Below are 23,462 nucleotides of genomic sequence, written 5' to 3' on the forward strand. Positions count from 1 at the left end.
GCCATAGAGGGATCTAAAGTAGGCTGCAGTATCATGATTGGGGGCACACAGGTTGAGGATGTGTACTTCCCTGTTCTCCAGGAGTCCTGTTGTCGCCACCATTCTACCCTCCGGGTCCACTATCGAGTCAAGCACCCGGAACGGCACGTGCAGCGCCACCCAGGTGATGACCCCACTAGCATACGCCGAGTACGTGGCACCCACTACCTTGCCCTTCCACTTCCTCTTGACCACCTCCAATTTCTCCCTGGTGAGGTGGGTCTCTTGGAGCAAGGCTATGTCTATCCGCATCCTCTTCAGGTATAGCATTACCTTGTTCCGCTTGAGGTAACTATTGAGGCCTCGGACATTCCAGGTAACTATGCGAAGACTATCCGATGCCATCGGTTTGGTCTGTATTCAGCCCCGCCCTCCCCACAATACCCCCTTGGTCTAACTCTCCGCTGGCTCTTCCGCCCTTGATCCCCATCCCCCCTCCCTGTTTCCGAACTACAAACCACAGCAAACAACCCGTCCCACCCCAACAAAAGCCCAGCTCCATCCCTGGATCTCAGGCCCACCCGCGTCTGGTCTTATCCCGTATTCAAGGAGTAGGACCCCGCGGGGCGTCGCCGATCTAACAGCGACCTAACTAACTAGATATGTTACTACTGGGGACAAAGGAAGCCTCTAGGAGCTCCCAACCAAGTAACCACGGGTAGGCACGCCCAATGGGCCAGCCAGTCAACACCACATCATACGCATCATATACCGTATAAATTACTATATTCAAGTCCCAATGTCTCGGCCCCATTGCCCTAGGCGACCCAGCCGTAAGCTACTTATCTTCCGTAGTCTCTGCCTGGATGCTCGATTCTTGAGGACTGCCCAGCGCGTCTAGCCAGTCCATCGCTTCAGTTGGTGTTTCAAAGAACAGGGATCTGTTTCTGTAGAAAACTTTCAATTTGGCCGGGTAGAGTAGCATGTAGCGATGGCCAGCTTCACGAAGTCTCCTTTTCACCGCCCCGAAGTGCATCCGACTCCGCTGTACTTGTAGCGTGTAGTCAGGGTAGGCCGTGATCTTGGCCGATCCTCTGTCAATCGTTCCCCCTTTTTGAAAGAATTCAAGAATCCTTTCGCGATCTCGGTAGTTCAGAATTTTCGCGATCACCGGCCGCGGGGGGGCCCCAGGAGGCGGCCTCCTGGTTAGGGCCCTATGCGTTCTCTCGACTGCAAACCCCTGGGTCAGTACCCCGCCGGTAATCTCCTGCAAAAACATGGATTCCACAAATTCCGTGGGATCTGGCCCTTCCGTTCCTTCAGGTAGGCCCACGATGCGAATATTGTTGCGCCTGGCACGTCCCTCCGCCTGCTCCGCTCTATCCTCCAGGTTGGCCACCCGTTGCACAAGGGCGTGTAGTTCCTTTTTATGAGCAGCGCAGTCTGCCGTGTTCGTGGCCGTCTCCTTCTCGATGGTCCCCGTGCGCTCCGAGATCGCCCTCACATCCAGTCTAAGCAGATTCACCTCCTCCTGGACGGCACCGATCTTAAGGTTTAAGCCTTCCTGTAGCTCTTTCATGGCGAGGCCCAACTTGGTCTCCCATGACACCTTTAAGTCCGCAATCGCCGCCAGCACCTCTTGTATCGTGCCCGGTGACTCCGCGGCCGTCACAGGGGCCTCTTTGTTCTTGCCTCCTTCCGCCCCTGAGGGGGACTTAGCGTAAGCCTCCATCGTGGGCTGTTTGGCCTAGGGTTTCACACCTCTCGTGGCCATGTTGTTGTATGAGTCGAGCGGGGGCACCGAAGGGGAGTCACACCACACAGTGCTCAAAGCCTGGCCCGCCACACCATGGGGCATCCAACACGCCCGGAGCACCCCAACCACCGGGCCCACGGTCCCGTCGTCACAGCTACATCCGTTCGACTCTCCAGCTCGCTGGGCCACCGTGCGTCCTAGGCAGTGCTCACGTGTTTTTGTCTCCAAGCAAAGGGACCCAAGGGTCCTGCACTCGTGATCACGATCCTCGGTGTTCGCAGCGTGTCGCCGCCATTTTGTCTTGTCCGCCTGCTCAGGGCTCGTCCCAGTCAATCACATTTAATTCGGTTTCTAGGCCTTCCAGACATCACAAACTTTCACCGGGTGTAGTGGTGGCATTCACACACCTGGACATCGATTTCCAGCGTCGGCCGGCCCCCGTGGACGTACCCCTCCATCGGGATCAAAACAGGATCAGCGGAGCTCCTCCAGAGTGCGACCTCTTACATGGCCGTCCAAGCCACGCCCCCACTCACCAGCTGTTTACTGTCCATCAAGTGTCCATGCAGGATAAAAATAGGAATTACATGTTCTGCGCGTCAAAATGCAGAATGGGACAAATTATAAAAATAAAAGTTGAAGGAGACTACAGGGCCCAGATAACATTAGAAGTCAGAGTGAAATATGGATAGAATGAATGAAAATGGTTTATAAAAAAAGTTGTTTCTCCCTTGGGCTAGGCCTCAAGGTTTTCAACAGTCTGCAGAGCTGCATTGTGTTTTTGCATAAGGTGGCAAAATGTAGAACAGCATGCACTGACAAAACCGCTGACAACGAAGAAAAGTAGGCTTTGGAGCATCCCAATTATCGAAGGACGGACGGATTGGGATGAAGCCATGGTCCATATCCAGTGACACCACGATGGCAGGACAGGACTATATAAACCCCTGTCTGAAACCACTTTGGCAGGAAGGAACGGAAGAGAGACAGGAGAAAACCTTTCAGGCAGCAGAGTCCTTTGCTACCATCCTCATTTTGTAAGATTAAACTGTTATCCTTACAAGATCGCTCTATTTGCCTTATTTCCCTAGACGGGTGTTTTTATTCTGGGTTGAGCGTAATTAGGAACACCCTTACACTATAATAAGTGATTTTACTTACCATTTAACTGTGTTGGTAACCTGTAGATTTCATTGCTATTGGTTTACTCAACTGAAGTATTGCGGATGTTTTCTATTGTGCTAATGCATTTTTTGTACTTATAATAATAATAATACTTCATGTTCTAGTTCATTACAAACTTTACACAAAAGAGAAAAAGAACTGTGTTTACAGATGCATAGCTACATAAAGCAACATATATATATATATATATATAATGCACATAATTTTAAAACCTTTACTAACATTTTCAAATTTAACTAATCACATCATTTAAAACTTTTAAGTCAGTTTATAGACCAAACTTCCTCTTTTTCCTTTAATGTAGTACTTTCCTCCTAATTATCCTTGAAACAAGGTTCAATACATTGCCATATGCAAAACAGTGTAAGGTGTGTGGAAGAGAGTCTTTGTTCAAGCAATAAGTCAAAAATTCTGGCGATTTTATAGATTCATAATTATGCACCAGATTGCCAAAGATAGTCGCATATAACAGCCCTAAACTAGGGCACTCCTGAAATATGTCTCTCATAGATTTTTCATTATCGTGACACTTGTATATCCGGCAGAGTCTGGCACTTTTTTCTAGTTACCATCTGGTTCCCCAAATTGTTCTAGGGGGTAGTTGGTTAGTCCTCATCAACAGACGTAACCTAAACATTGCTGGACAGGGACATTGCACAAGATAGCTTTGAGGTTTCATGAAGGAATGAGAAACAATAGAAATTGGAGCATAATTACTTAATGTTGACAAATGAGAGTAGTTATTAATCCAGTCACATTTAATTAGCTTCCCAATGAAAAGATCCTTCAGAGCGTCAAAGTGCTGAGATTTAGGAAAGTCTGGGGCCCATTCAATTTCTTTAAAGAGGTCAACATTCAACCTCTGATACTTAAGATCATTCTTGAAGCTCTGCTATGAGGCGTTCCCCAATGGTTGCTACTAAAGGTCGTTTCAGGTCACTAATTGATTTGATAAATAGGATACCACGTCTCTTCAAAGCAAGTGCCCTTAATGGGGCCAGGCCCAACTACAGGCACAGGTACTCCAGAGAAGTGGATCTCGGGAGACCTGGAATCCTGCGCCAGAAGAAACCCTCGCGTTTATTGAGCCAGTGGTGGTCCTGCATAGCCAGGGCCTTCATACCATATAAAATGATGGGGCAAAACCTATGCTTGTAGAAGGTCATTATACCAGATAACTAATATCCTGCATGTTTTTTGGTAAACCTGATATTCTGTATTGTTAACTGCTTTGCCCTTCTCGTCTTTGAGGCAATAATCGCTGGGTAAACGCCACCACTGCATATCTCAAGGCCCAAGTACTTATAAAATTCTGTATATTCACTTTCTCCCAATCTGGTATGCATGGCTGCTCTATTCACCTTCTTGGTGGAAATCTGCATTACCTTGGTTTTCCCCAGGTTTACCTTTAGCCCATTTTCTGTAACATAGCTCTCTAGCTCGTTTATCATTTCATTCATGCCCACATATGCCTGGCTCAACATTATCAGATCATCTGCTTAGAGCATTGAAGTCACTATCGTCCGTCAGATTTTTAGGGGATGTTTAGCAGTTTTATCTAGCCGTGCAGGCAATTTAGCTATAAAAAGGTTGAAAAGCAGGGGAGCCATCATGCATCCCTGCTTTACGCCCCCTATTTACGAACAAGCTCTTAGAAAGTGATCCTGTATTACCCAGGCGAATTTGGGCAGAGGTGTTACTGTGAAGGATAATGACAATTTCAAGCAACCAAGACGGGCAGCCCATTGCATCTAGTTTCCTCCATAGCATAGAACGATTTATCAAATTGAACGCAGCATGGAAGTCGACATAGACAATATAAAACAATGGATTTTGCTTCGTGCTGGCACACAAAATAAGATCGTCCAGCAAACTTATGTTATGGACTGCACTGGTGCCTGGGCGAAAACCCATCTGGAATGGATGTAGCAAATTGTGTTTTGTGACCCATGCTTGTAGTTCTGACAGCACGTATGATGCAAACATTTTGCCTGTGACGTCTAGCATGGATAGAAGCCTGTAATTCCCCGCCTTGAATACAGGTACCAGCAGGGATGTTTTCTAGGATTCTGGTACTTTTCGCTCTTTGAAAACAGTGGTAAAAGGATGTAGTAGAACCTTAGCCCATCCCTTGTGATCCTGCTTCAGCACAACTGCTGCCAGACCATTTGGCCCCGGTGCTCTTGAGCTCTTCAAGTTCCTAATACGCTCACAAAGATTCTGCCAATCAAAAGGCAAAGCTCATGCGTGGCACTCAGTACTGAAATGTTCCCAACTAGTTCATGCATCTTTCGCACAGTACATTTTCTCATTTACAAAGGACTTCCATTCATGCTCAGTAATTGGATTGATCATACGTACGTTCTTGTTGCCCCTTGCCAATGTGAGAATCTGCCAAATGGAGCGTGTAGTCTTACTGAACAAGGCCCCTATCATGTGCTGCGAATTTAAGTTGCACCTGTCCATTTTGTGCCTTTTTAGCAAATGTTTGTAATTATTTCAGAGTTAGTTAATCTCATTTATAGGGGGTTTTTGTTGGTTGGCACTATTTTTAGTATCTCCGGATATCTCTCCTTTGCGTTAGATGATCTGGATCTCCAAGTCATATGAGCGTTTCTCAGCTTTATCATAGAACCCAATTAACCGGCTATGAATGGCTCCCACCTTGTGTGCCATGTGGATCAGCCAATCTTCTATCTCTGTAGCTGTACGTTTTCTAAGATTTAGTGGTACATTAAAGGTGAGTGTGCAACAGATTGCCAGACAAGCTTTGCGAATATTTGCATGAGACCAAGCAATGCCGCTTCCTGCATGATTTACAGTAGCCTTCCCAATTCTCAATGCGTTGTTTGCCAGTTTAAGTGCAAGCTAAGCAGTGCATGGTCGCTGTATTGGTTTAGAAAGACCTCAAAATCATTTACACGTTCCAACAATACATTTTTCTCACCATAGTAATCAAGAGTGGCAGTCTTTGAGCCCATCTTCCATGGACATTCACTCTGTGTCCTGCGATTTAAAAAGGTTAGTTCCCAATCGGATAGAAAGTGGACCCACTGAGTGCTGTTGATTACGCACCTTAGAGGTCACTACACTACTCAAGGCAACCCTACGATGCTTCGCAGTCGGAGGAGTCACACGACAGTGTGCGTTTAAGTCACCTGCTATCAGAATATCCAGTTCCTACCGAGGACCGCAGCCCGCTATGATCTCGTCAATGCAATCATGGATGTCGCTTGTGCTGACAACCCAAGTAGGATCATACACATTCAAGAGTAGCGTACAATATTGTGACTGTAGGTCTTAAGGATTACCTGAATCGTAAGTACATTCTTATAATTGGCCTCAGGGACAAGTGCTCTTGAGCACAGGTCTGTACTAACACCAATGAGTAACCCCTCCACCCCTCAAACGCTCGATAAGTGGTCCTTCAGCCCTTTACTGCATATTGCTGGTATATGGCATACCCGTCTACACAATAGGGGGACCATAACCATGTCTCTTGCAACATTAAGATTTGGAATCGAAGGAGCCAATCAAGAGAGGAACCATTAACAAAATGGCATTATCCCTTGGTATTCCAGCAGGCAACCCTTGGGTCTCAATCTTGGAGTGGCCCCAGACCTGCCAGTAAGCCTTTTAGCCATTTCCAAACCTTATTGTTGTCATCGACCTCAGATTTACTACTGGTTATCTTTTTCTCAGGCCGTTGGCTGACCACTGCTGGGGGTGCTTTACAATTACAGCAAGGCGCAGGATCAATTAGTGGTACTTTATCTTGTTCATATCCTAAAGAAGAGAGTGATTCATTTTGAGCTCTAATTGTCGCTATTTCTGGGAGAAAACAGTGTATTTTTAGTCATATGGCTATATTTCACTCCCAGTGGTTGAATAAAATCAAAATCATTTGATTGTAACACTCGAAGTGAAGGAATTTTAGAAAACAATTTCAATACATCAGACCGATTTATGTTTAGTCGGCTCAAATCATTTGGCGTTTTCAACACTGTCACAGACCGAGGGTCCAATGGCTCACTGCAGCTCACAGTACATCATGCATCCGGGGCTACATTTATTTATTTTAATTCTTAATAAAGCGCTGCATGCCGTGGGCCTCAGAGCACACCAAAGCGATGCAACAACGGGGCAACAAATAGCCAGGGGTGATAAGAGAGCTGAGCGGAAGGAGAACAATTAATCAGCACTCTTTAATATATAGCTGCATTAACTGCATTTATAGCACTCAGTGTCATATGTGCCTTTGTTTGCCACTGATGTTGCTTTGCTTCCCCCTGGGGAATGATGGTTGGAACATTTAAACTGTATGAGCCTGCTTCTTCTAGCTTTCACATACAGCCCACCCTAATGGTTGTTTTCTCCTGGAATAAGACAACTGTTCCAGCCGGCAGCTGCTTGTGCCTATGCCTCCTACCTGCCTTTTTTCTGGCTTTCTTAACTTTAAGTTTAGCCAGGGCGTCCGATAGAATGGTTGAGTTCATCCGGGTGCAGCTGTCCTCTTGGGGAAGGAGGAGACTGGGGGTTGGGAGTCTCTCGGTTAGAGGTGAACAATGGAGAACAAAGCCCTGTGGAAGTAGGCCAGTGTTTGGGCACCAGGGAAGGCCATGCATGCACTGAACGGTCTTTGTTTATAATGCTTTTCAAGAGTCTGTTAGGGAGATGTATCCTTTTTATGCTTCGTCCACTCTCCTAGTGGGACCCCAGCCCTTTTGCTCGACTTCTGGACCTTTCTCTTTCTATCCTGAATAAGTGGAACCTTTTTTGCCTCACTCATTCTTATGTGCTCTCTCTTTTGGTACTCTGTTCTCTGTGTTATACAGTTAAAATGGAGTCTACTTTCCTCCATATCTCTTAAGGCATTTGTGTTTAACTTTTGCAGCGCACAGCTCCTTATGGGCAGTGTTGGTGGGAACCCTTTGGGTTCTGCTTTGAGATTCTTTTTTTATCCTGATTAATCACAGTTCTTAAGGTTAGAGGGTTACTTTGTATCCCTCCTAAAACTGTATACTCTGAGAGATTAGCACACACCACCTTATGTGGAGTGCTAAGCGGATAGCCAGTATCCCCCTTCTCTCTTCTCATGTGACTTTTTTGTCCCATAGACAATCCTTTAGTTATTGCTGGTGGTAGTGGATGTGTTCTACCAACTATTGTGGTATTTTTTACCGCAGACTGTATTCACAGTCTCAGCTTTGCACAATATGGTCACCTATGTTCTAATGTGGTGGCTCCTTTCTTTATTTGCCATTTCTAGCATGGTTGTCTTTTGTTAGGCCATCTGGGAGGGGGAGGTCTATGTCTGTGTTTTGCCTTTGGCGGGAACACTTGGGTGTCCCCGCCTAGGCTCCAGTGTGTCTGGGCAGGCAGGAAGAGGGGAGTCATTTTTCACTTCCCTGCCCTTTGCCTGCCTGAGTGGAACCAGTGCCCACTAGGGGGCTAGCTGTTCTGATTGGACAGCCACCCACCCCTGCCTGTAAACTGCTGAGAGTGATTGTAGAGTAGTGTGTTCTGAAACTGAACAAAAGGTGAGGTTCCTTAGGTGAAAGGCAAGTCGACCACTGGAAACTGAAGTAACCGAAGAAGACGACCAGAGACGCCTGCAGACCCTTTCCATCACCGTGAAGCGACCACTGCTGTCCTGACCCCGATTTCTACTCGACAGAGGAGCTCCAAAGAGGATTACTCCTTCCCTTTGGCTGGTGGAACCAACCAGCCCTGAGATTACTTGCAATTTGAGCCATCTTGCAAGGTGCTGTGCCTTTCTAGAGCTGCAGACCGCAAATACCAGGAGACTTCTGACGGCCCATTTGTAGTACAATATCTTTGAGAGGCTGAAACTGTCCAAGTCTTTGCTGAGCTCCAGGCAAACCTTTAGAGTCACGATCATTCTCCAGGAATTGAAGATTGACCAGGCGAAGACCGTCCTTTGTGGGTGCAGCAGAAAAGGCGCCAAAAACCGCAGAGTGATCAGAGAGTATGAAGAAATCCGTGCCAAGGGTCATCTCTCGGGACTGCTGCTGAGACATCCCATTCAGGGTCCTTCCTTTTGTCATCAGACTTAGGAATCAGGAGACCGGGTCCGAAAATCCAGCCACAACCATTTCTTCTAACCTAAGGAACTGTGGGGTGAAAAGGTATTGCTACCTTAAACTAAGAAGTCACTCCAGAGTGTTGGTGTGCACTAAGGTGTCCACTCTTACATCTGACCCAAGCTGCCGGCTTGTGTCTCTTTAGTGAGTCCTTTAACAGGGTCTCCATCATTGTGTTAACTCTTGTAGCATCTTATCCTACATATTGAAAGTATCCACAGGATCTTTTGCTGTTCCGCTGCTTCATAAGACTTTAAGCCCTCTCCGAACTGACCTTTGAATAGCGTTGGGGATCGGACTTTAAAAGCTTTAGTTTGCAGAGAAAACTCCTCTAGAACCTTAACCACTGCTACTGTGTGACTAACCAAAGTTTCCCTTCATAAAAGACTTTATCTTATGTGGTTTTGCTAACTAAATACAATTACTGTTTATCTTTCGGAGTGAGTGCGCGGTCGTACTGAAAATACGATAAAACTGTCAGTGTCAAACTCTGTAACAATTGTACCTTGAGCAACTACCAGTTAAGCAGTGGCCTTTGAAACGTGATATAAGTAATCCTATGTTTGTTGGTTAAGTGATCGAAGTATTTTAAGACATTCCTTGTGCAAATATAATAAATATATATTTTAATCTAAATTTACTGGTGTAGGTGTTTCTTTGGACTGCTGTACTAACTGGGTCCAGTGTACATATCTACAGCTCACATCCTCCTCCTATGATAAGTATGACTGCTCTGCCACTCTGCCAAGGTTCCTTGAGTAGTACAAGCTTGTACTAAGAGTTGGGGACCTTTATGTCATAGGGATAGTTGTATGAAGTCTTTACCTCAAGCGAACTTTAGGAAATCTCCCCTAACAACTGTATCCAAACTCAGCGGTCACTTCTCGCAATTTGCTAATGAGTTTGCATTTTATATCTCTCTCCTCTGATCCACTTTGCCCCCCTTGCATTTTCATTATGCCTCTTTTTCTACTTACCTCTATATTTCTTTCCCCATCTCTTCCAGGGCCCATTAACAGAGAGATGCGGCACCTTATTGGGAGCCTTCAGAATCACAATCACCAGCTGAAGGGGGATGTCCAGCGCTATAAGAGAAAGCTTCGCGAAGCCCAGGCAGAGATGAACAAGGTGAGGAGTCTTGCATGATGGAGCAGGAACATGAATTAAAGAGGAAACACGTGATGGGTGGGTGATATGAGGCATAGAGATTATTCATGATGAGATGTCCAGTCCTTGTAATGAGAGGAAATTGGAGGCGGCACATTGTATGTCATGGAGAGGAATATGGTGTGAGGGGTGATGTTGGAAAGGTTTTATTAAGCCACAGGTCTAGGGCTGGGGAAAGATCAATCCACACCTAGGTTATTTCAATGGTGGGGTGTAAACATTGCAAAGTAGTCGAGGCTCTAGTCTCTAGAGGGGAACAAAGTGGTACAGTATGACATACAATAACATAAAATAATGAGTTGTCCACACAGTATTTGTAATAAATATATATGGAATTGCAGATTACTGTCTGTCAACCATGGGGATGTGTTCCACTGAGGGTTTCAGAGTAACATCTGATAGACGGCTCAAGGTTCACTCTTTGTCTGTGTGGTCGCTTGGAACCCTAAGGTGAATTGCACCCTGCAATTGAAAGCTACCCATCTATAGTTTTATGTTTGTGTATGTTCCTCTTGTCTGTGCCAGTTTTTCAACCCCTACGCTGCCCCTTATGGACTAACATTGCAAAGTTTATAGTGTGAAGGCATAAGGGACTATGTAGATACAAATAATAAGGGCCTGTTTACAAGTGTGGTGCTACTGTAAAAAAGAGTTGTCAGTAATTATGGTACCACCACTTTACCAGACCAAATTCTGTGTGTGGGATTAAATTGGAAGAAATACCTCCAGCACTTGTCTGAAGGTTTTTCCTGCACTTAACCTCCAGCAAATGAAGGATGTGCAACAGTCAGAATTACTTTCCGGGCCAAATTCTCGAACTTCCTAATCAAGTGTTTTGGAGTCCAGGAATGGGGTTCAACACCACCACCGTTCTGCTACTCCTAAACTGGTGGATATACTGCAATAGACGGTGGAAAAGGTAAACTATTTTCCCTATATTTCCATGGGAAACAGTGGCAAGCTATTAATAAGGCCCCAAGTACCCTCTACCCTCACAATACCTAAAAAGGAAACCAGTGACTACCAGAGAAAATGCTGTATCTTCCTCATTTGATTTCATAACATTTGCTTTTGACTTCCATAATCCTCTGACAATAGGAGGATACAGCATTTAGATTTGGAAATAGTTGCTTATGGTTTTCTCCGGAAGTCATACTGTTACTGAGTTTTTTCAAAAGCCCTCTGTTGAGTGATTGATAACCATCTAACCTAAAGGTAAAACAGACTTTCCAAACAAAAGCTAAAACAAACATCTCAATAATGTTCGATGTGGCAAATCTCCACAGTTACACCAAATAATACAGTGCACAGTATACTGAAATTTGCATTTTATTATAAAATTAGGGATTTTCATAACCGGCTATGTGGGAAGGTTCTGAATGGCCATCCTATTTGAACAAGGAATTAGACATTTGGTCTAGCCAAAATGACAAGGTGTAACCTAAAGTAAAACCAGGCAAAATCACCTTTTGCTTTTTAGTTTTTTGTGCAAAGTGGAGAGTGAAAGTAAACGCTGCTTGAAAATTATGCGTACAGGTGGCGTTTACTAGTGGATTCCAATGGAGGCCGCCTGCCTATTAGCAGCTGCTAATGTGTTGCGCGTTCCATAGGAATCGATTCGTCTTATGCCTGCATGAAAATCCAATGAAAGTGTAAATTACAGTACTCCAATAACAAAGAGCAGAAAAGCACGCCAGAGAAGTTCTCTGTTCTGTGCCTCTCCTTCACCCATTGTCGACAGGAAATTGAGTTGGATCGTAAAATAAAAGCGTAAATGCATTGCTCCTTGCTTTGAGATTTTCATTTTACTCGCCTTTCAAATCAAAAATGCCACCAGAGACAGCAAAGTTTTGAAGTAGAACACAGAAGTATAATATTGTGGTGTTAAGGCTTAGACAAGCACGTAAGTAAGACAAACGTTTACTACACGCTACAAACACTCCTTTCTACATGTGCATACACACTTTTAGCAGTCTGTAGGGAGACTACACAACACTGTATCCTGTAATGAACACATTTAAAGCATAAACATTTAAAGCATAAACTGCAATTGCAAAGTAAAGAACAGAATGAATAAAAGAAAAAAATATACCTTTCTTTATAATTATAAAGTAGGGGCCTCACTTCAGCAGTCCTTCCCCAGCAGGTAATTAAACTATTCAGTGACTCAACAGAGTCCATGTTCAGCTAAGTACCTAGTTGGGGAGACCGTACACAGTTCCCACACACAAGTGTTGCCAAAGGTTAGTAAAAGGTGTTTTTAAATTGGCTCATTGAACAAAGGCAGGTAGTGGGGATACACTCACAACTACTCTACGCCTGGGGTGAATCTTTGACTAGAACACCACCGAACATATCGGTTAGGAATTAGTCTTTTTCATGCTTTCCTCCCATCGACTTCTATAGGACAGCCTTTCTCTTTATCAATCGACTGCTGACCTAACTTTTTGGGGCCAAGTAAAGACCTCAAATTTGCTTCCCTTGCTTTTTACTCATTCTTATGGGGAATCTGATCAGTCCCTAAGACTATCCGTACTGGGAGACTGTCTCCATTAGTGGATTCTTGTATTTTTAAAGCTGTACACATGACCTTTAAAGGTGAAGTCTGGTTTAGATAATTTGTATCCCTATAACTTTTATTTTATAACTTTGTGGTTACAATTACAATTTGTCTAGGATGAGCTGGTGGCAGTAGACCTTTTTCTACCATGTCTTTGATGTTTTACCTGTGCACTTTTGCATTTTACTGCATAATGCCATAACAAGTACCACGTACTCTAAAATGGCTGTGCTATGAGATTTTTGCCTGTCCTTTGGCCATTTTGTACTTTGACCGTTTCCTGCTCTCTTGAGTCTGGAATTGCCATATATAAGTAGACCTTTGCTGGGCAGAAACCCTCCGCTTTCCTTGGTAAAATGGCGAATTTTGTGTGTCACCGAGTGTAGGGACTTGGGGCTCTCTTGTGCTAGTCCATATCCGAGCAACAGTGTGTATGTTGCTGGGCAGAATGTTTTGCCAGTGGTTGTCCGTAATTGGACAGAGCCTACCAGTTTGAATGCTGCAGCGCCTTATCATTGATGGACCTGGTAGGTGGCTCCAGTCCAAATCCTGGATAACAGGACTCTTGTAGCCATTCGACAGATACTCATTGAAGCCTCGACCCCCACAAAGAAGCGCAGCCAGCTGAAGGCCTGAGGATGTCTGTTAGGAAAGGTGTTATTTTGCACATTTCCCTGCATGGATTTTGATGGGACACCCTTTCTTCTTGCTTGTTTTGAACCCTGTCCGGACTTTTTGGAGTTGACTAAAGCCCTCTGCTTTACTTCCCTTGACTTTTTTACTCATTCTTATGGGGAAACTGACTGGTCCATGTTGGGTAAAGTTTGTATGCAGTACCTTTTGGGTGCGCTACACACAACTCTGACTACAGGTATAGGAAACCCAACCTTTGGTATAAGCTTGTACTACACAGTTTTGGTAGCATGTTGAGCAGCCAGGCTTATCTCAAGAGGGGTCAATGTGAGATGTAGGGGAGTTACGCAAAGATTCAGTGACAAATATTCAAATAAACTCTTACACACAAGGTTTCTTGAATAAATAATTATTAATTTATTTATCAGTCAGTTAGAATAAGCTTTCTTTAGAAGGGAGCAATATAAAAGTAACACACAAATACACTTCAATACTGTACACTCTTAGTTTCTAAATCAGTAAAGACACTTTTGGGATGGCCCACAGACACAACCTACACACTCGCGACTTCAATAGCTAGTGTGCTGGGGACATTTAATATCTTACTGTTGGCATTTAGAATACTGTTAGAATTTGGTAAATGGAAAAGTTTATAAGAACAACAAATATTCTTAAGCAGGCAAATACTTTTGGCTCCCCTATGAAGAGTCATTCAGTACAACAGGCTAAGCCAATGGCAAAGTCAATGGGCAAAAGTCTTATATAGGATGAAGCACTTCTGGTAGGTAAGTAGAAAAGTCTTTGCACAATATTTTAGAAGTCTTTGAAGAAAAGAAGAATCAAATGTCGGGCAACAAGCTGATTAGACTTGTGAGAAGTAGAAGATGCAAGCAACTCTACAGTGAGAGGTAAGTACTCTGACTTTACAGTACCTTTTGTATTGAAGAAAAAGTGCAGCAGATGACTTCTGTTCCTGTGCAGCTTTGCAGATCTCTTTGTACTGGGCCTCAGTCATGGGGACAAGAGAGAGGACTTCTGGGGACTCCTGCACTGCAATGGGTCGGTCACCGCTTGCAACCGGCAATCTTCAAATCAGTGGCTGTTCAGTGTTTCAGCTCCTTGCGTCTACCTCAATTAGCAACACTGCGGTTCCTGGCTGTCGAGATGGACTTTCCTTGAATCTGGGGTCCCGCACTCTGTTGAGGGGGCTCAGGCTCGGTCAGTCCTGCTTCCTGGGAGTCCAGAGGATCTTCCTGGAGCTCTAGGCCAGCTTAAAAGCAACGCACACAATCTGGTGTTCCTCTCCCTGGCTATACGGTTTCCAGCAGCAACTCTGTGGAAATACAACCATCTCCAAGATGGATGTCCAGGTGGCTTACTTTGGAGTGGATTGGTCCCACCAACTCAAGGGCAGAAGTCGTCCTTGCAGGGGCTTCTCTGTCGATACGAATTTGGAGTTTCAGCACAGCAGCAGGGCATCACAAGGCAAACCAACGGTCCAGGAGTTGCAGCAGGTGTCCTCTTCAAGTTCTTCTTTGGTTCCTTCGTCCAGTGGTCGACTCTGCCTTGCAAGCCAAAAGCTTCACCTTTTATTCAGTTCTCCCATTCATTCCAGCCCAGTTGTCAGTCACCCAGCAGGGTGGCTGTCCTTGCCGGAATTCAGCCGGCCAATCACACAGAGTGCATTCGGGTCTCCTAGGAGACTAAGCACAGGGAGTTTCAGGCACCTCCCTCACTTCCTGCCTACCCCAGACACCCTGGAGCCAGAAGCGGGCCCACCAAAGGCAAAGCGAACAATGGGACCAAATCTGGTTTGGGGCTCAGAGTTAATCTCAAGAAGGACCTTTCCACAAAGAAATGGCAAAGAAAGACAGCAGATATTTTGACAAGAATGGCACTCTTGGGTGCTTTACTGCAGCTGCAAACGCAGCCCGCGGTAAATGCACACCACGTTAGTTAAAGCGAAAACACTGCCACCAGCCATTCAGTGAGGAAAGGGTAACATAACATTTTTTACATGCAAAGCTAGAGGAAGGGGATACTAGGTAACCCCTCCAACACCCTATTCTAAGATAGTGTGTGCTAGTTCTAGAAAGTTACAAATGTAAGTAAAGTCAATTTCACTTTACTGCTCTGGGAAACAGTAGTTTATCCCAGAGAAGGTATTTAAACCTTTGGGAAATCTGAAAGACTTTCCTGTGCCACTGCACTGAAGGTTCTGTGTGACACAATGTAAAAGATGATGCCTATGGAGTGTGTCAGACTCCACAACCAAAAGAGAAACAGATTTCGCAATCGCATTTTTAAAAAAAATTCAAAACAGTAGTTTGTAGTTTAACAAACTTTTACAACCTCATTTCCATTTCATGTTCCACATATCATGTTTACATTTCATGTTCCACATATCATTTTTACATACAATTTATATACAGTTTCCAAAAATAAAACAATATGATCAACTAAAACAGCTACAAAGGTTTTCTTGTGTGGAATTTCCTCCATTTACATACATTGTCTGCATTTAGAGAAAGCTACCATTTAACGACGACGTATATACAGATACATTTTGCATTTTAACAACAGCATCTTAGCATCGGAGGATTCTGTTTATCTCATAGTTTCTCCACTTGCTAGTCGAATGTTTGGGCTGTTAGATTTAAGCCACTAGTATAACTCAACTGCTGATGAGCTTTGTATCACCTGCATGCGAGTGGGCCTGCAGCTTGTTAAACACAAAAGGGCAGATACCCACTAAGTTGGTGAGGTGATCAAACAGCATCTTTGAAAGGAATACAACTTGTTTTTGTTTTTGTTTTTTTTCCAATTCAATATTTAGTACAGATAGAAATCTCGTAAGCCGTAAAATGGCTTTGGTGGTACTACCCCACATGCACGCGAGCCAAAGCCATTCTCTTGTGGGACCTAGGGCTCCCACTAGCTCGATTCCAAATATTTCCTTGCGTTCACTTTCAAAATATATGCAATCAATAATCAAGTGCTTTAGGGACTCCTGCATATTAGGCTCTTTACAAAATCTACAATCGTTACCAGACAAAACTTCAATGTGCGTTGTCCAATTTTTTGTTCTGTCTAGTGTTAACAGTTGGTTTAATTTAAACCTCAGATATAAGTCTCTTGCTCTAGGGCATGGAAATGGCAACAGATAAGGCTTGTGCGGTACGTGACCTGTGGAAAATTTGGCCGCTTCTGTGTAACCTTTACGTTTTTCAATAGTATTTGTTTTACACCAATCATACGCAAATAAACCGAGTTTAACATGCGCTTGCCGGAATTCTAGATCAGCAGGGATAGGTGCTAGATCAGCCAATATTGCGATCATTTTCCTATAAAAAATTCCAACAGATGGAGGATTGGCAGCATTTAGCATTACCCCCAAATCTTCATACAAAGAGTTTTTCGGGGAAAATAGCATTTTTCCCAAATTAGATTATTGCCGCCAGTTGTAGCGGGCAGACAAGGATGTTAAGCCCAGTTCCTGTCTTAATACCACATTAGGCAGGGAATTGGCCAAGCGCAGCACACCCTTCAATAGGCGTCCTTGTAATTGATCAAGGAATTGATCTATATCCACCAGGCACATATCAAGGGCGTTGAGTATAATCGACTGAACTTTGAGGGTGTAAAATTCAAAGAGAGGAAGCAAAGAAAACTTGCAATATTTATTGAATACCATGCGCATTTGGGTAATAAGAATTTTGGCCTTTTCCTTTAGGACATTCTTCCACATTATACTTGAATTGGAGTCGGATATTATATAACCTAGGTATCTAATTGTGGTTGCCCTAGGCATGAGGATGCTGCCAATGGCCCACTTCCAAGAGCAAAGACGTCTCTTAAGATTCTTAAATATGAATATGTACGATTTTCCTGCATTAAATGACAAATTGTGGGAAGAGCAGTATTCAGCAAATAGGGACAACTTTGTTTGCCGGCCTAAGGGAGTGCGGGCGAAAATCACAATATCGTCGACAAAAGTAAGCCACTGAATTTTTAGGTGACCTAGTCTTGCAGGGTAGCTAATTTGTTGCGCCCAGATGTCATTAATGCCACATAGGTACAAATTAAACAATGTAACCGACAGGTTGCAGCCCTGCTTGACCCCCACCCTAATAGGGATAGGATTGGTGGTTGCACTTGTCTGGTTTTCTCTAACATAGAAAACAGTGTTTGCGTGCAGTTTTGCTTTTAAAAAGATGATATGCGATGGCATACCCATCGTGCGCATTTTTTGCCAGAACATTCCCCGTACCACGCAGTCAAAAGCGGCTATCAAATCTATTGAAGCCATGGATACGGGCCCAGAGTCGGGAATCTTTGTTTTTGCAAGCAAGTGTGCTATTAGCGTTGCATTTAGTGCTGTCCCCATCTGGGCCCAGAAGCCAATTTGAAAGCGCGAGAGAATGTTGTGTTTTTTCATGTGAGCGTGGAGTTCCCTGAGTAATAAAATTGTAAACCCTTTGGCCACAGCATCTATCAAGGCGATGGGCCGATAGTTTGCTGGGTTGTCCCTAGCACCCTTTTTGTGGATTGGTACAATTATTGAGCTTAGCCAGGAGGAAGGAATATCTAAAGTTGTTAGGATATTGCCAAATTGAGATTTCAATAATGTGGCCCAAAGCAGAGGATTGAGTTTTAAGACGCAGGGGGGAATACCATCCGGGCCAGCTGCCTTGGAGTAATTTAGCGCATGGATTGCGCATTCAATATTTTGCAGGGACCAGAAAGGTATCCGTAGCTTGGGAATAGTCGGTTCTTTTGCATTTATGTTGTAAAAAGACAAGGGTAGCGCACATTTGTTCTCGTAAAACTTGACCCATGAGGCAGCGGCTATCGTAGAAGCCTGATTAGTGCTTAAAGTGCATGAATCTGACCTGAGCATTGCCCAGGTTGTGCGTCGATCATTTCGGCATGGTGAGATTAATATCTTTTGATTAGCCAGATTGTAAAGAAGGCGTTTTAGATTCATGCACTTATTACGATAGGCATTGCAGATCTTTTTTTTCTGCCTCGCGTAATCCTCTGATGAGTAGGATGTGTTTTTAAGTTTGCGTAGTTCAACATTTTTTAAACGTTTGGCAAGATGGATTTCAGGGCAACCAAGTTGTGGGTTTACGTAATGAGAGCTGTTATTTTCATTACGGATAATAATTATAGCACTAGCTATCATTTCCAAACATTTCCCTGGATCTATTTTATTTTGTAGTTCGAATTTAATTGTGCCCTGGAGCCATTTGGATCATGATTTAGGACGGATCTGGTGATGTCAATACTCAACTGAATTATATGATCTCCAAGTTCTGGATCTAATGTCACGATGTAATTACACCGATCCTGAAGGTTTGCCGAAATGGCAAAATGATCAATGCACAATGATAGGAATCCCCTCTTCCATGTAAACCCTGGTCACTGCACCTGAAGAGGCAAAACGGCTATATCCCATGATGCTAGATGTTTATTCCACAAACTGCCTCCACCAGCAGATGTGGAAGGGGAATCATACGCTGTGGTATGGGTGAAAAGCTTCAAGCAGTCAGCATTAAAGTCACCGCCCATTAGTATTCGACATGTTGGATACTGTTGTTACAATTTTATCAAAAAGACTATCGAGGACTGGCCATAAGGGGGCGCACGGATGGCAAGCTCCTCCGTGTGAGCTCCGTACCGAGGTCCGACGAAGTGGACTGAGCCCCCCACTCCTGGACCCCCCCCCGAACCGGTGATCAACTGATTCGGATGTCTGAAGGTGCCTAGAACGTCGCAGGAGAAAACCTGACGAAAAACTGGTGTAATTTCACCGAGTTATCAGCTTTGGAAACCCAGAGGGCAATCTGCACAACGGGCCTGGAGTGAAACGGCGCTTAGTCGCCTCACGTTCTGTCTACAACGTGGGCCAACTCACAACTTCCCGATTGCTTGATACGAATCTAGCCCGTGGCTGCACACCCACGGCTCCAGTTCGGTGGGATTCCCCAGCGTTAGACCCGACTTCTCGTTGGCCTGCTTAAGGGACATTTCAAACCTCAAATAGAAGGGGAAGAAAGAGCGCGTTAATACGCAGCTTGCCACGATCACGCGTTACAGCGGAGGATCATCGCGGCCACCCGCCCTTACAGCGATATCCCTCCCCCAGCTGGGAGGAAGGAGGATACCTGCCGGGGACCCACGAATGCGAGGTACGGAATATTCCTACCCCCCCCCCCCCACACCCCCTCCCTTACTGCGAGTTGGGGACAAAACTTGATTGGGGCACCCCGCCAATGCAGTGAAACCGACCTTTTCCTGTGGCCTTTCCGCCTCAGAGACTCTCCCCGCACCGATCCCGCCCGCACACCCAGACACCGTCGGAGCGCGGCCCCCGAGGTGCACCCTGCTCTGCGCTGCCCCTCCACGAAGCTGACCCCCGGCACTGAGGCACTCGTACTGGCCCTCCTTGAAAGACATCTACGTGCCGGCCGAGTACACATTAGGACCAGGCTATCCTCAACTCGGCGAATCCAGGGCTCTGTCTACCTGACACCCATGGCACTCCCACTGCCCATGGGGACCAGCGCTGACAAATTACCTGCGGGGCCCCCTGGCACGAGTCAACGCATGTGCAACATATCTGAATGAGCGCTCGGCTGCAACTTGACACAGTGGCAGGCATTCATTGTCAGAAACAGCACCTATCACCTCATCCAGGCCCAAAACAGACCGCTGGAAGAACGAAGTGCTTTAGGCAGACACGGCAACTAACCCCTCCATCACATCAGACGGAACAACCCAGCAGCATTGGCACAAACCTCATAACATACCGTAGCCTGCCTTGAATACAGGCACTAAGAGCTCCTCAATTCGAGTCAACGGACCTAGACTGAGGAAGGGGGACCGCGGCCCTGTGATACGCACAACCTGGCCTTGGCCAAGCCGACCCAGCCTCGGCGCACGTAACTTGCTGCCCCTTGGCCCCTCGGAGCCCCCCTTGGGGACCTTCCTGACCTCACACCGAGTCGAGATACCAACGAAGCAAGTCTGTCCTGTCGTCAAGACCCCAAATGATCCCGCAGAGGGTAAGGCCCCCGACCTCGGGGTGTGTGCCTCCTCTGACTCTGGGCCCGTTTCATGAGCGTGCAACATAGACTTTCCGGACTCGCAAACACCCCACCCTCTCCGATCACTAGACACACCTCTACCATCTCACCGGAGGCCTCGGAGGCAGGAGCCGCGGCCACTGCTGGTGACGTTGCACCGTAAATCCCAATTGCTGTACGTCAACTTAAACGAGGTACTGAAGTAGGGGGACAGCCTTGAACCTGCAGCCCTGCGCATCTTCAAAGAGGGTAGGGCCCACAACGTAGGGGCGTGTGCCTCCTCTGAACCGGGTTTCCCCATATGGACCCACTCCACAAACTAACCAGATTTGCTTACGACCCGTCACCCTCATTTAGCGGATCTACAGCAACAATGTCCATGAATACATCGGAGGCGAGTGCTGCCGCCACCAAAGGAGACATTACCACACTGTTAAATGAGATAAAAAACATGGGGGCTAATCTTGGCAGCAAAATCGACAAAATTACCCAGAGAATGGACAGATTTGAGGAGCGATTGGAAAGTGTGGAGAATAACCAGGCTTCGATTGATACCCTTGAAGCTCAGATGGACGTACGGATTCGTAACATTGAAAAAAGAGAGGTTGAGGCGCGGCTCAAGATGGACGATTTAGAAAACAGGGAGAGGAGGGAATAACCTCTGCTTTTTTGGTATTCCAGAGCACAAAGGTGAAACTGAAAAGGACCTCAAAGACACCATTCATGACCCCATAAAAATACTCACCGGTGATGAAGAGTTTGATGAGCCTAAGACCGAACATATACAAAGAGCGGGCGGACCGCCCGGCGGCCCGCGTTCCGTCCTGGCCAAATTTCACCGTTACCAAGACAAAACCAGGATTCTAGAGAAGGCCAGGTCTGGAGGCCCACTCACAATGGGAGGCGCTCAAATCACGGTCTTTGAAGACTTGTCTTCGCTAACATTGGCACTCAGACGCCTCTGCAGCCCCCTGACGAAATGGCTCAAAGACCAAGGCACACGGTACAGATGGGGTTATCCTTTCTCGCTCACCTTTGAGCATGGGAGCAGAAAAATAGTCCTACGCTCTGAAGACGAAATCAAAGACTGCATCGCTGACTTCCTTGGCACGGGCCTGAAGGGCAACGAAGGAGGCGACAATGAGCAGCCGGGATCACAGTGGGAGCTACAGGGCCCCAGGCGGAAGAGAGTAAAGGGATCGAGAAAATAGACGTCCTAACAACACGCCTGACAATGATTAAGTGAGAGGAAGTGTGCACGACTCGGCCTGGCTACAGCCACAGTTGAGAAATGAGACACCCGCCCTCGCAAGGGTTGCGAAATGGCAAGATCCGTCGTGAGGGTGCCACCTCTGGCGGGGCACCCCTCTGGATAGTGTGGCAAAGCAAACTCTTCGGAGAGGACCCGGGGAACACATGTAACGTTAAACTTTTACATGTTTGTTGTCATTACTGCTGAAGTTGTATAATGTTTTTGGGGGGGGGAGATCGAGATGGGGGCTCACCCTTAAGTTGTGATGGTATATTTGACCGGGACCGTGAGGCAACGGTCCCCACTGATGGTCCGCCAATGGACTGCACAGCGTCATCTAGTCCGTTCCAGACGCCGTCAACAGCTGCCCATGCAGCACCTCCAGTTCCCAAGCTCGAACGAGCACCACCAGCAATGGCGGAACAGGAGGAAAGGGCAGAGGGGTAATAATCACTTGGGAAATGTACAAACATCACTGGGCTCACTCCAAAACATCACAGTTGCGGTGGCGCTGGGCACTTGCTTATCTCTCTGGCTGCAAGAGATGAACGGTCTTCGAACAGAAAACATCGATGGCATTGCTTGAGAAGTCTAAGGGCAAGGGTCTCCTCAGAATTGGGACTATCAACGTGAAGGCACTGAACTCGCCTACTAAGAGATTGTTGGTTCACAGAGAATTCCCAGATCTGACATAGACATTCTCCTCATCCAAGAGACGAAATTTGCAAGAGGGGAGGAGCAGAGGGTTCTGGGGAGGCATGGAATTCTGGGGCTCTGGCCCGCTCAGGATAGCAGGGGTCGGAATCCTCAACAAGAAGGGAATTGGATTTGAAGTGGAAAAGACTTGGTAGGATGTGAGTGGTCGAGCCCTCCTAATAGTGGGGAAAATTGCAAGAGTCCAGGTCACAATTGCTACAATATACTCGCCCAACAGCGGACAGGCCGCATTCCTTAGGAAAACGATCCCCAAAATAGTACTGGAAACTGCGGGTCACCTCATTTTAGGAGGCGACTTTAACCAGTGGGTAGACCCTTCCGTAGACTGGAGGCCAGGCAATCCGGACACGAGGACCCAGCATAGAGGGGACCGCTCTGAATTTGCCGCCATGATGGAACTATATGACCTACGGGACGTATGGAGGACTCTGCATCCTGATGAAAGTGGCTTCACCTTTTATTCGAATCCCCATGGCACATTTACACGTATAGATTATATATTCCTCTCTCCCGACCTCACAGAATCCACAAGCCACTCTGGAATCGTCCCGATAACATGGTCAGATCATGACATGGTCTTGGCCGATGTCAATTGGACCAACCTACCTGTCGCTGGGGGATCTTGGCGCTGTAACGAGTCCCTCTGGACTGATGTGGTGTTTAAAAACGAAATGGAGACCGAGATCGAAGAGTATTTCAAGGTGAATAACAATGGGGAGGTCTCCAAGCAAGTGATTTGGGAAGCTGGGAAAGCTACTTGGAGGGGGATACTGATACGTGAAGGCTCCTTTAAAAAAAAAAAAGGGAACGTAAGATCGTAGAAAATAAACTGCGTAATGAAATACGTCAACTGGAGGCGGAAGTAAGAGATAATGCAGCGGTCGACCCCACTAAATTAGACATAGCTCACTGTAAAAGAGAAGAATTGCGACTGTTGGAACATGGCCAGGTGGTGAGAAAATTGCAATTCCTTAGGCAAACATATTACGAGAAGGGGGACGAGGCCGACACACTATTA

The 23,462-nt window shown here is 45.9% G+C and overlaps 1 protein-coding gene across 2 annotated transcripts in view; it reads left to right on the top strand.

Moving 5' to 3' along the window:
- The window catches only part of RNF40 (ring finger protein 40), a 1,006,396-nt gene that overhangs the window by 583,082 nt on the left and 399,852 nt on the right, over positions 1 to 23,462 (top strand). For both annotated transcript variants that reach the window (XM_069651635.1, XM_069651636.1), the window contains exon 12: positions 10,031 to 10,152. In XM_069651635.1, the coding sequence (XP_069507736.1) occupies positions 10,031 to 10,152 (122 nt within the window). The remainder of the gene's footprint in view (positions 1 to 10,030; positions 10,153 to 23,462) is intronic.

Source organism: Ambystoma mexicanum, chromosome 3p, assembly GCF_040938575.1.
Source record: "Ambystoma mexicanum isolate Mex_15411 chromosome 3p, UKY_AmexF1_1, whole genome shotgun sequence".
NCBI lineage: Eukaryota > Metazoa > Chordata > Amphibia > Caudata > Ambystomatidae > Ambystoma > Ambystoma mexicanum.